This window comes from Colossoma macropomum, unplaced genomic scaffold (assembly GCF_904425465.1).
Source record: "Colossoma macropomum unplaced genomic scaffold, Colossoma_macropomum, whole genome shotgun sequence".
Taxonomy (NCBI): domain Eukaryota; kingdom Metazoa; phylum Chordata; class Actinopteri; order Characiformes; family Serrasalmidae; genus Colossoma; species Colossoma macropomum.
This window is the reverse complement of record NW_023494785.1, coordinates 14279942-14292626: the sequence shown is the minus strand read 5'-3', so window position 1 is coordinate 14292626 and position 12685 is coordinate 14279942. Positions and strand designations below refer to the sequence as shown.

The following is a 12685-nucleotide window of genomic DNA, read 5'->3' as shown; positions in this document are numbered from 1 at the left end:
AGTTGACAAAAAACACGCAGTCTGTTGCTGAGTTTCCTGGTACTGGTGTTGTGAAGCTGATTCAGAGCCACATTAGAGAGCACATGCTGGTTTCACTCGCACTACTTTGACTATGGCAGGTGTGCATCAAGTTTGGAAAATCTACACCCTCTTAGGATATCTGCACCTCTGCCAAAGCTCCATCACTCCCCGGACCTCCTTCTTCCTCGGTTAGTACACTTCTAGTGTCCTCACGTTTTGTTTGATTTTTATTTGATTAAGTTGTTTTATTGGCGTAGTTTCTCTTTATTTGCCCTTGCCTTTTACTTATAAAAGCTGCGAGGAGTGAAAACACATGAGAAACAATGAGACATTTCTCATCCTCTGACCAAATTCATTCTTAGCATTAATCTTAAAAAGTTAATCCAAAAATGATCAATCTTAATCTGAAATCAATTAAACAGCGCTTATGAATCAGTTTGACAGAATTACGTCCTTTTGTGTTTTAAAGGCAATTGCAAATGATTAAAATGATAAATAAAGGTTCCTCAGTAGTTCCTGGCTTTGATGTGCAGAGGGGGGAAAAAAGCTTCAATTGATAAATAATCTTCACATTATGCGGTTTGCTAAACTTAATTTTTTGCAATTTGTTTATTGTTTTCACTGTAATTGTTATATACAGAAGAATAACATATTAATCCATCTTAACAAACAAACAGGAACATTTAATGGGAGCACATCTAGGAGAATAGGCATAAAGTCCCAGAGGTCTTGAAAATTAAAATAATGAAGAATTAAAAAAAAATTAGAACTCTTGCAAAGTATTACAGAGCTCATGTCATGAATTTGAATACTTTACAGTTTTGTTTCCATTTCATAGTATAATTTAAGTTTTGGTTTGAAATGATAGGAAACTTGTTCCAGGAATACATTCTTCAATGGAAAAAAAATCAATGTAGGTGGCTGAGACTCTTTCCATGAATTTAAACAGAGATGTCACTTAAAACCTTTAGTCTTGAGTATATTGAGTGGTATATTAACATTAGTGATTAGTGACCTTCAACATAGATTTGAAACAAGTCCAAAAGCCTGTAATTTCTGAGGAGTATAGTGTATTCTGTGTAATTCTGAGGGCCATGAAGAAAGATCTCTTTCAATGAAAGGGGCTGAGCCATTACTTTCTCTAATTTAGGTCTTAAGGTTGAAGAGTTTGGAATTTCTTGACTATGCAGCCAGACATAATAGTTAAAAAGTTTATCAGTTTTCATTCTTGGTTGTTTAGATGCCCATGTGAAGATTTTAAATAATTTCTTAATCCTTTTGAAATAGTTGGCATGTCTTTTGAGACTTTGACCCAAAATTTTCTTTGACTGGGCTCGGAAATAGTTTAGACATTGTCTTATGTTAAATTTTTTGTAGAGGTAAATGCTTTTCTATGGATATTGTCAGAATTTCATGAATCACTGACAGGAGTAACAGACTAACTAAAACTTGAAAAAGGTCCTTTTCACACATCTCATTTACAAAAACAGTTCTTTAAAGAGAAACTTTCATTAAAAGGTTTCTTCAGAAACAAAAAGTAGTTTTCTGTGCTATCACTCCTGAGAACTCTTTTTGGCACCTTTTTCAAGCGTGTATGTGAGATGATCCTTGTTTCTCACTAATACAGTTAACCAAATCTTTTAATGGTTTTGCTTGAGAAACTTAGGTTGCAGATATGACTGGGGGCCAGTATTCTTACTTTAAGGTTAAAGAAGGTTGTAAGAAGAATTTGTGAAATTGATGGCAGCAAACTGTCAAAAGCACATTAACTATAATGAACAGTGTCTCACAGATTTCAGGCCACTGATATCTCACTGAGTGCAGAGTGCATCAGACCTGCTGGTCTTGAACATTTCTTGCAAAGTGCTAAACCACAGGGGACACACAGCAGCTAGACAACGCTATCTATAGTGACCTAGTTTCTCTGATTCACAATAGACCAGAGCACAAGAGCATACAATGTTCCAGGTAAAGTACAGGGGTAATCTTGAGCATGCTAGTAATTCTATGGTAAACTATGAAAATGGAACTGATCTCTTACCATACATCATATTTAGAAACTGTACTTGTTTTATGAGCCCTTATAGGTACATCATATAGGTGTACAAATACAGACTTTGTTACCACGCACCATTTCTCAGAGACAGTTTCTGACCGCAGGGCTACTGTTGACCAGATGTTATTTGGGTGGTGAATCATTCTCAACATAGCAATGGCATTAAGTGTTAAGTGGGCACTAAGTGTATCTGGCAGTGTTGCTGGGGTTTTTAAACATGTCAGAGTCACTGTTAAAAGTGGCTTTGTGGTCAGAAACCATTGATCAAGAACTAGAGAACAACTAACACAAACTGTACACCAACATGATCTACAGCAGCCACTATTCAGGCAGGAGCACAACTCATATAACTGATCAACTGAGACAAAGACTCGGACCAACTGATAAAATAAGTGGAATCAGGTGTGCATCTGCTTAACTGCAATGAAAAGCTGCAGGCACACCATTCATTCATTTCCTTTTCTTATGATTTGTTTTTTATTGTTATTTTTCTCTGCATTTCTGCCTTTTAATTTTGTTTTTTTTTCTTTTTTCGGAAAGCATTTTGAACTACTAGGGGTTTCTAATAAAGTGATCCATGATAATAATTGAATATTATAAATAAAACAGGTAAAATATTACTGTTTTATTGTTACTGACAGTTTATGGCAAAGAATACAGAGAAACAGATTGACTATAGTCTGTAAAAATACACATCCATTTTAAAAACTCCAGCAGCAACAACACACACAAACAAATACACCACCTCCACGTCAGTGTCTCTGCAGTGCTGAGAATGATCCACCATCCAAATAATACCTGCTCTGTGGTGGTCCTGTGGGGGTCCTGACCACTGAAGAACAGGGTTAAAGTATGCAGAGACAGATGGACTGCAGTCTGTATTTGTAGAACTACAATATGCTCCTGTGTAGTTAGTGGAGCTGACAAAATGGATAATGAGTGTAGATACAAGGTGGGTGTACTTATTGAAGTGACCGGTTGGTGTATATGCAATACAACTTGTTTGCGTCATTCTGCAGAAGTGTTTCAAATTAGGGGTTAGAAAAGTGTTGGAAATGTATTCTTTTCCCTTTTAAATTCCTTAACCTTGGTGACACAAACTAATTACAATTTAAAAAAATTGAAATCTATTTATATATTTTCAGAGTTTTTCCTAGCTCTAGATTTTTGTCTAAGTTTGTCAATATTGGAATGTCAAAGAAAATCAGTAATAAAAAAAATAGACTTATGTTGACTGAACAATAAAATAATTTCTTAAGGGCTGTTTTGGTTGTCGCCTGGGTTCGATTCCTGGCCAGGCGACCGGGGTCCTTTCTGTGTGGAGTTTGCATGTTCTCCACATGTCTGCGTGGGTTTCCTCCCACAGTCCAAAGACATGCAGTCAGACTGATTGGACACGCTAAATAACATTGGTCAGATGGCACTTCTGCAGTAACCCAGGGTTACCTAGACATCACCCAAATTGATCCACAGCTTTCCTCAGAACAATACCAATAGTGGTGGTAACTGAAATGTTCACACAGAAAATGCTGTTTATGCTTCTTGTTTAACAGGAAGTCCAGGCCGTGTGCTGTCCACATACAAAACATCTGATGTGCAGAACACCACAGCGCTGCTGCTCAGTCCAGATGCTGCCACTCTGTTTGTTGGTGTTAAGAATGCTGTGCTCTCATTGGATGTCAGTCAGCCTGATGTCATTACACTGAAAAACAAGGTGCTGACATGTAGCACTTAAAAAACAAAACAAAGGCATTTAACTGATAAACACAGCTTGTGTTTGTTTCTTAAAATGTTACTGTTTTGTTCAATGACTTCTTTAGAGAACATCTGTTTACTCAGCAATATTTAACGTTAAAGAAAGAGCACTACACAAAATAACATCAGATTGTATTTTACAGTATAACTGGACACCTCTTAAAAGTGATCATTACAGATGTGGGACTTCAGACAAGGTGTGGTGTGTTTTGTTGTCATTATTATTCATGCACCCACCTGTTTATTTTCTTATCCTCATCTTAGAAGCACCCAGTAGTTGGAATAAGATTTATGGATGTTTTCAATGTTGCAACATTTCTGCACACCTGATAATTAATAGTAGGCTAATTTTGCTCTCTCTCTTTATCAAGGTCATGTTTCAGAAAACATTCACCTCTACTGCACACTTGAATAACGTTCTTAGGATTTCTTATTTTACCTCCACACACATTTTATTGGGCACCATTGGGTGCTAAATCACAGAGACATTTCACAGATTTGTCTAATCAGAATACAGAAACAACACATTTTAAATTCAGTAAATATGTGTGTGGTGCTTGTGTGTATACTGTAATTATTTGTTTATAGTAATGTCTTGATTGTGTGTGTGTGTGCAGAGCTGATGTTTGTGTACACTGGTGTTAAAAAGTTTGAAACCACTAAAGTTAAAATTTATTTTGCTTGATAATAATGTATACAGTGTAGGCTTATAACACTATAAAGTTACCAGAAGGTATTTTAAGATTTTTTATTCAATATTTCGAGCTTTGAGGGAACACTAAGAAGTTGTTAAATAATACTATATTGTAATAATTTTTTTAGTCATTTCTTGATCATTTATCTAACTCAATTTTCAACGTTTCAAGAGGGATTCTGGAGGTTAATTTTTTTTATGGCTTTATTTCCATTTTTCACTTTGTGTTTTCTGTGTAGCAGAGGTTAAGTGCAAGGTAAAACTGAGGTTACTTAATAAATGTTTTCTCCGGTTGGCTAACATTGTTTTCCTCTAACTCTCTGTAGAATTGTGCCAATTTCGTCCGGGTCTTGCAGTTTATCAACTCCACTCATTTGTATGCCTGTGGGTCATTTGCATTTAAACCTGAAGACATAATTCTTGTAAGTTCTATTGTTTGAGTAACACATTTTCCCCTGCCTATTTACTAATGTCCTGGTGTAAGTCTCCATCCATTCTGTACCTCTCTCTTAGACTGCGGATAGTCTGTCGGTCAGCAGGGCAGCACAGTCTGCCAAAGGTGTCTGTCCTTACAAGGGATCTGAGAGGAACACAGCTGTTTTTGTTGGTGAGGGCCCAAAGCATATTCAGATATGTGGATTAACAGCACCATCTATATGACATCTTGCAAATTACATGCCTGTCACTATGTTTGTGCATTTTGAGGCTGATTTTGACTCACCTAAATGTAAAACATGGCCATATGTATGTGTATTATTCACACTCTTTTCATGACCTCTCTGTCCACAGATGGAGAGCTGTATACTGCCACAACAAAGGACTATTCTGGAGTCACACCCATCATCTCACGCCATTTCAGCAAAGGACGAAACAACTTAAACCTTGAAACTTCCCAAAAAACACTCAATGGTTTGTCTTCTAGCTCCTGGTGTGCTGCATGCACCCTAAACTATGACAGTGAGGCAAAATGACTTCTCATTCTCCAAAGTAAATGCTCTTTCTGTTTGTCTCAGATCCTACGTTCATCAGCTCCTCTTACATTCCCAGCGAGGGGAAGGTGTTGTTTTTCTTTAGGGAAGAGGCAACAGAGTACAGCTTCATGGAGCGATTCACTGCGTCACGTGTGGCCCAAGTTTGCACAGTAAGCGGTTTTCTCCTTATCCTCAACTGAATACAACTAAACCAAGTGGGACTGAATTGGATGCAGTGTTGTGCTTTCTGGGTGTGAATATTTACTTAATTAGAAACGTCCTGAAATGCCTAATTTGGGAAACTGTTTTTCAGTAAAAATAAATTAGCATGGCAATACAGATACAACAATAAACACTACCTGTTAATTCTTTTTCATAGTAGCCATAAAATGTAATTTCCAAATGCCCTGGAGATTCCTCAGTTGAACTACACATTATTTGTTTTTCTTTAATAAGGATGATTGAATAGACTGTGGCATTTTCATTAAAGACGCTGAAGCAGGAAATATATTCTGAACAGAAAAATGTTCTGAATTTTTTATTTATCTCACATTTATAACACTGAAAAGTAATAGGTGGGTAAAAACCAACTTGCCTTAGGCAAAACGCTGGAGGGGAGGTGGCTACTGTGAACAGAAAACTACACGACAGTAGGTGTATACAAAAGAGGAACAACAGGCATACAAAAACAAATACACACAATAAACCTCAACAGCAATGAAGCATCAATTGCTAAACAACTGGGAAAGAGGGCAGCGGTGCATAATGAGAGCTGTGACATTGCCTGCTGCTCTCTCTCTCCCTCTTTCTTGCACATGCACACACCCATCTCTCAATTTATGCCATCTTAGTGTTGCTGGTATGGGGCGCCACTATACAACCCAAAAAATTCCAAAAAAGTTGGGATGTCACCTCTCTAAAATTCTCTTTTTATACCCAGTGAGTTGGTTGCAAATTGCTCCTCCAGCTGTTTTTTATTAGTAGCACTTACTTTTCCAGCCTTTTGTTGCCCCGTCCCAACTTTTTTGAAATGCGTTGCTGCCATCAGGTTCTAAATGAGTTAATGCTTTTCATGAAATGGTAAAATGTCTCACTTTCAACATCTGATATGTGTTCAATGTTCTTATTTTAATAAAATATGCTATTAGATTTGCAAATCATTGCTTTCTGATTTTATTTACATTTATTTATATTTTACACAGCGTCCCAACTTTTTTGGAATTGGGGTTGTATTTTGGTGGAAATGTGATTTACAAAACCAAAAGCAACAGTTGTACACATTTTTTTTTATATGAAAAAAGCTGCAGTTGTGCTGTCTGTTTTATCTTAGCACGGCCGTATTTGTGGAGAAGTGTAAATTTTTCACATTAGAGGGTTCTCACCCCTCCCCTTTTACCCCCACCCCCATTGCTTGCTAGCAGCTCAACACAGAGTCACAACATTTCATACACAGACTGTGAGACAACAGTATCTTAGGTAATCTGATAACAGAGGGGTGGGGGGAATAATTAATCAATATAATTTAAGAATGTCCAAGTCAATTTTTTAAATCTGCCAGCTGAATGACCACTAGAGGGCCTTCAGAAAGAGGCTACACAAGTCCAACCATTGTAGAACAGTGCATTTAATTAGGTCATTGAGGTATGCATGGGGTAAAAATAAGGCTACTACATACATACTTAAATATTTTGGTTCAGTTATTTAATGGTCTGTGGTGTAAATGAAGTATGCACTGATTGTAGCAAAGGCATGGGGCTAAAACTTGTGACTGTTTTTGTTCTGTATTCTTGTTTTGCTGAAGTATCGAACTTCCTTTTATGTCATCAGTGTAATACATTTAAGAATCATTTTGCAGGATGACAACGGAGGGGAAAGAATCCTTCAAAAGTGCTGGACAACATTTGCTAAGTCCCAGCTCATATGCCAGACGGAGAAGCAGCCTTTCAATCTGCTCCAGGACATTGTAATGATGCCACCAGCAGATGATGAATCGCCTGATAATATACTGTTCTATGGCATCTTCACATCTCAATGGTCCACACACAGCTACTAACTCACAGCATTTACTTCGTTCTCCAGATTTCTGGAAGCCATGTGTTAACTGTATGCATGTTTAGACTTCCATTACCTTATCTCTTTGTCTTTCAGGGCTCTGGGACCCAGTCCGACTGCAGTGTGTGCTTTTACACTAGGAAGCATTAAGGCAGCATTCTCAGGAGCCTACAAGACCTACACTGCAGAAACCAACCAATGGAAAAAACAAACTAATCTAAACTCCAAACTGGGCAAAGTAAAGTGGGCTACATCTTGTTTTCACACATCTTACCTATCTCAAATATTTTTTTGCTGAAAATGAATACTTTCAAAATTGCAGTATAGTTAAAATGTTGAAATATAAATATAGTCATTCATAGTGGTTTGATGTCAAATGGTTCATTGTAGAGAAACTTACCAATGTTTTATTTTCATAATGGTTGTGACAGAAACCACCACTGAGCCTACATAAGTTTTTATATGTAATGTTGCTTGTGTTAAAAAAGAAGAAAATCTATTTTGCCTTACAACGTCCTGCATGGATTTTAAAAATAGATTTTAGGCCGAAACCTTTTCACAAAACTATCAAAAATAATTTTCAGGCAATAGACAGAGTATTGTAAACCCTTTTATGTTAGAACTTTCTGTGAGGTAGCTTTTGGAGGCCAGATATCTGGTTCCTTCCACCACCCCTGTGAACAATTCTGGTGTGGTAGTTTTCTCTAGAAAGTAGCATTTTACATCAAACCACTCTGGATGACTTAGTTTCCATCTTAGCAAATTAATTATTCAGACTTTTTTGCAGTGTGGGATACATAATGACAATGACATCACATTGAACTTAGTAAAGAAAACCTTCCTGACCGCTACCACTGTGAAGTCTGAGGGAAATAAGCAGCTTCTCATAACCAACGAACAGCTGTACAGTCGAATCACAGCACAAACAGTCCAGGCTGCCAGTGGTCACAATTACACTGTCCTCTATCTGCTTACTGGTAGAAATCTGCTACAACTATTCCAGTACACAATCATCTTCTTTTTTCTCTTAATTATTAAGTTACTTCCCAGACTTTCATGACCCTGTTGCAAATCTTTACTCTAGAGACTGGATTCCTTCACAAAGTTGTATTGCTAAAAAACGGATCCCACATCATTGAAGAGATCCAGGTTTTCACACAACCACAAACTGTCAAAAGCATTCTTCTTTCTGTTACAAAGGTACTACATCATGTTTTCTCATAACTTCTTGTGTCTAGTCCTATTATTTGCTTTAGCATATACACTGCATTGCCAGTTTGCACTTTTTACATTGTAGATTGTACATTCTGACATTTGCAATTAGCAATTTTAGCATCAGTTAATCTTCAGTGGTGGAATGTGCAAAACAACAAGTGTGACTTTAAACAATAAAAACATAAAACATAAAAATATTGATAAATCATTTCAAAGGTTTGATCTGCGATCTTGTGAGTAGGGATCAAAGAGATCAAAAGTCAATGGCGATAATCGTGAAAACAGATGGGCAACAATCCCATCCGAATTCTACATTGGTGTGTAGAATTTCATCTCAGAAAGCACCACTTTTCTTGAATGGGCTACAACAACCAAACACCATGTTAGGCATCATTTTTGTCAGTGAAGAATAAGAAAAGGTGTCTCCAGTGGACAGAGGACCATCAAAACTGGCCCTGTTCTGAAGGTCAAAGGTGGCACAACATGCTACTAGATAGATGTACCTGATAAACTGGCAATGCAGTCTTTACCTCAGTTCAGTCTGAGATATAGCCAATTTTCCTGTTCTGTTTCTACTCCCAATGTGAGCATTGTTTTATAACAGCAACCTCTGCAGTATCACCCCTGTCTATACTCAGATTGATGGAGAATGTGTTATATATGGTTCTGTATAGAGCATTTTTGAGAATGGTTCTGTATAGCACCAAAAAGCGTTCTTCTTTTGTTACAAACTTAACATTGTAACAAAAGAAGAACCTTTTTTGGTCATAACAATAGAAGAACCTTTGAAGAACCATCTTTTTTCAAGAGTGTAGGTAAGAGGAGGGTGGAATATCTGCATTACCTACCCCTTTAGTACAATGGCCATGTCCAAAAACATATTACTATACTATATGATCTACACTCATGAATGCACTTCCAGTAGGTGTCATATGTTGGCATACTATTTAGTATAGTAGTATATGGGGTATTCCTTTCTACTAACTCAGGAGTGGGGAACTTGGAGGACCAGATTCCTTTTTGGTGATTGGTGATTTTTCTGCTCAGGCACACCTCATTTTACCCATCAGTTAATTGTCAGGTTTAGGTGATGTGTTACTCCTGGTCCTGGAGTACCCTCTGTCCTGCACATTTTAGTGTTTTCCCAGCTCCCAACACACCCACTTCAAGTCATGAAGGGCTTGTCAATGAGCTGATTGGCTGGATGAGGTATGTTGGGAGCAGGGGAAACACCAAAATGTGTAGGCCAGAGGGTATTACAGAACCACTGTGCCAGAGCTGGGAAATCACCAAATTGGGCTGAACTCCAGCCCACTGTTCCCCACCCCTGTTTTAGCCAATGATCACATAGGACAGGTGTGTTAGGAGCTGTACAACTATGGACAGGTCCTTGGGTTTTTTTTAAGTGTGTGATGCAGCACACCTGGACTGGGTTGCACCAGGTTTGTGTAAGTTTATACTTAAGTTTGTGTGAAAAGTCTTTACTCTGTCCTTAGTTAGCACTATCCTATGACTAAATTCAGTCGCACCACAAATCTTAAATAGTAACAACTAACTAATGCGTATGTCACTTTAACATGACGATATCATGTTCAGACCAGTCAGTAAACCTGCTGCCGTGGAAACTCAGCAGCAGTTGGCTCTGACTTATCCATGGAAAAAATATCCAGCCTAGAAGAGAACGATGTATAGGTTAAACTGAATAAAGCTAATTATCTATAGCCACTGTCTGTTTATTCTTTAATATTTCCTTGAGAAAGCCAAATATGCAGCTCTTTAAACAATGTTTTCTGGCTGACCGACACAACAGCAGATCAGTTTAGCCTTTTGTGCAGCTGCTGAGTCTTACAGAGCTGAGCTGTGGGTGTTTAGCTTCATACTTGGAGTTTAAGCCAGGGCAATGATTGGAGACGTAAATAAAATCACAGCATATAGCGAGTTTTTATCTTAGTTAACCAAAAAAGTTATATTTTTGGTCTTTTATGTGCTTTCTATGTGGTTTCTGATGGTTTTCCCTAAAACTTACACCTGCTCAGGGGGAGGTGTAAATATTTAGAAACTACTAAGCTACTAAGCTGGTGCAACTCATTTGGATTTAGTAATGCATAAACCTGAACTTTGTAAACCTGAACTTAGTAACTTACGTTACAGATAGCCTACGATTGAACTTATGCAGAGCTGGTGTAACAGAGGTTCTCTACTTACATTTGACAATAACAAATAATTTGGTGTGTCCTGTACAGGGTGTGGTATTTGTGGGCTCATCTGAAGGTGTGATCAGGGTTCCTGTGTCTAACTGCTCCTTCTACTCGAGTTGTGCCGAGTGTGTGCTGGCTCAGGATCCATTCTGTGGCTGGGACTCACAGGGCGAAGCCTGCATCCCAGTGTCCGATATGAAACCTGATTTGTGAGTTCATTTGTGGTGAGAAAATCACCAAAGAAGTTTCTTTAGTGTGACACAGATAATGATCGTTGTTCAATACTAATGTCTTTTATTTGGCATGTTGTAAGTAATGAGTCAAATGTGTGCAATGTTCCCTAACTCTCCCTCTCTTTCTCTGTGCATGGAACATCTCAAGACATCAGGATGTAGAGAATGGCAATGCTGGAGAGCAATGTAAAAACTTGAAAATTAGTAGTGGTGCACTTGTTCCAAGTAAATACACTCGACTTACTTTTAGCTTTCAAATGTGTTTTGACTATGAAACTGAGTGGTCTACAATTCATTCTAAATTAAACTATGTGTCTCTATGTATGTCCCTCCTCCAGAGGTGGTGTTGGTCCAGCTGTACCGCTTGGTCATGCTGCCATGTCACTCAAGATCCAGACAGGCCAAAGTGACCTGGAGGTTCTCTAATCACAGCACCGTACCCCAGTCCCTCTATCTGCAGCATGAAGATGGTAGCCTGGTCTTCTTTGTAACTCCCAACACTGCCCGGGAATACCTCTGTGTAACTGAAGAGCAGGGCTTTCAGCAGACTGTAGCCATCTCTCTGAAGATACGGGCTTCCTCTCGTTCCCAGACATCCTCTCCTTATTCTGGGCTGTACGCTGGCAAGGAGATGGAGCCGATACCTACACTGGACTTGTATGAAGAAACAATTATGCATCAGAAGAGCTACTATAACGAGATGGTTGCTGTTTCATCTCTGTTGGCCATATGCCTCTGTGTGCTTGCTGCTGGGGCATTGCTGTGGTGGAGGAAGAGCCAAAATAAAGCTGACCCTGCTCAAGACATTGGGATACCGCTACACATTAATTAATCTGTATTTTTTACTGTCGTCTGAACTGCTAAAGCCTCCAAGAAGTTACCACTTTCCTCCATACAGGGACTCTTGAAGAACAACCTTTTCCTAGCTTTGTGGTCCCCAGAAGTTTTTGAAGTCTTTCAAAGTACATGGAACTATCAGTGGGCCATGGATGCAGTGTTTATTTGCAACATTGGGAAATGTGTTTGCTCTGTTGCAAAAGAAGTTTAGAAATTATGCTTTTTTAAATGTTTAAATGAGATTTCTTTCTGAGTGTAGAGCAAGAAAGTCTTCAAGATCATAGTTCGACAGCCAAACAAGTGGAAATATTTGCAGAAAGGAAATGAAGCTACTGCTCAAAGGAACATACAATCCTTTGTCCTTTATAGCTTTATATCAGTGTGCTTTCCACACGTAAGACTGTGAAAACGTGCAGTTTCGTACAGAATAATATATAAATATTTGAATATTCCTTTGCACTTGTGTTTCACTTTAACTTAACTGAATGTAAAACTGTATCAATAAATCATTTTTTAATAAATGCAAACTGTCTTTTGCATGACGATCTTAAACGACCAGAGTTAGTGAGGTGCTGGGGATCTATTCTGTGTGAAAAACAAGTCCAGTGGCTCCAAAGGAGTTAATATTCTTCAGCAGGATTTGGGCTGCGTCC

The 12685-nt window shown here is 38.2% G+C and overlaps 1 protein-coding gene across 1 annotated transcript; it reads left to right on the top strand.

Annotated features, from left to right (window-relative positions):
- LOC118816850 (semaphorin-4A) lies at window positions 1–12559 on the top strand. Its single transcript, XM_036583446.1, has 14 exons — window positions 1–209; window positions 3631–3791; window positions 3976–4029; window positions 4853–4948; window positions 5040–5133; window positions 5316–5435; window positions 5540–5667; window positions 7353–7531; window positions 7646–7787; window positions 8337–8526; window positions 8634–8749; window positions 11008–11171; window positions 11344–11420; window positions 11534–12559. Exons 1-14 carry the CDS (start codon window positions 113–115, stop codon window positions 12025–12027), a joined length of 2112 nt encoding a protein of 703 aa, XP_036439339.1. The 5' UTR covers window positions 1–112; the 3' UTR covers window positions 12028–12559.
- Window positions 12560–12685: the final 126 nt, after the last annotated feature.

Coding starts and splice junctions, on each gene's coding strand:
- LOC118816850 (XM_036583446.1), top strand. CDS start 113: ATGGCAGGTGTGCATCAAGTTTGGAAAATCTACACCCTCTTAGGATAT. Junction 5,668..7,352: donor GTGTGGCCCAAGTTTGCACA/GTAAGCGGTTTT, acceptor ATCATTTTGCAG/GATGACAACGGAGGGGAAAG. Junction 7,532..7,645: donor GGCATCTTCACATCTCAATG/GTCCACACACAG, acceptor TTTGTCTTTCAG/GGCTCTGGGACCCAGTCCGA.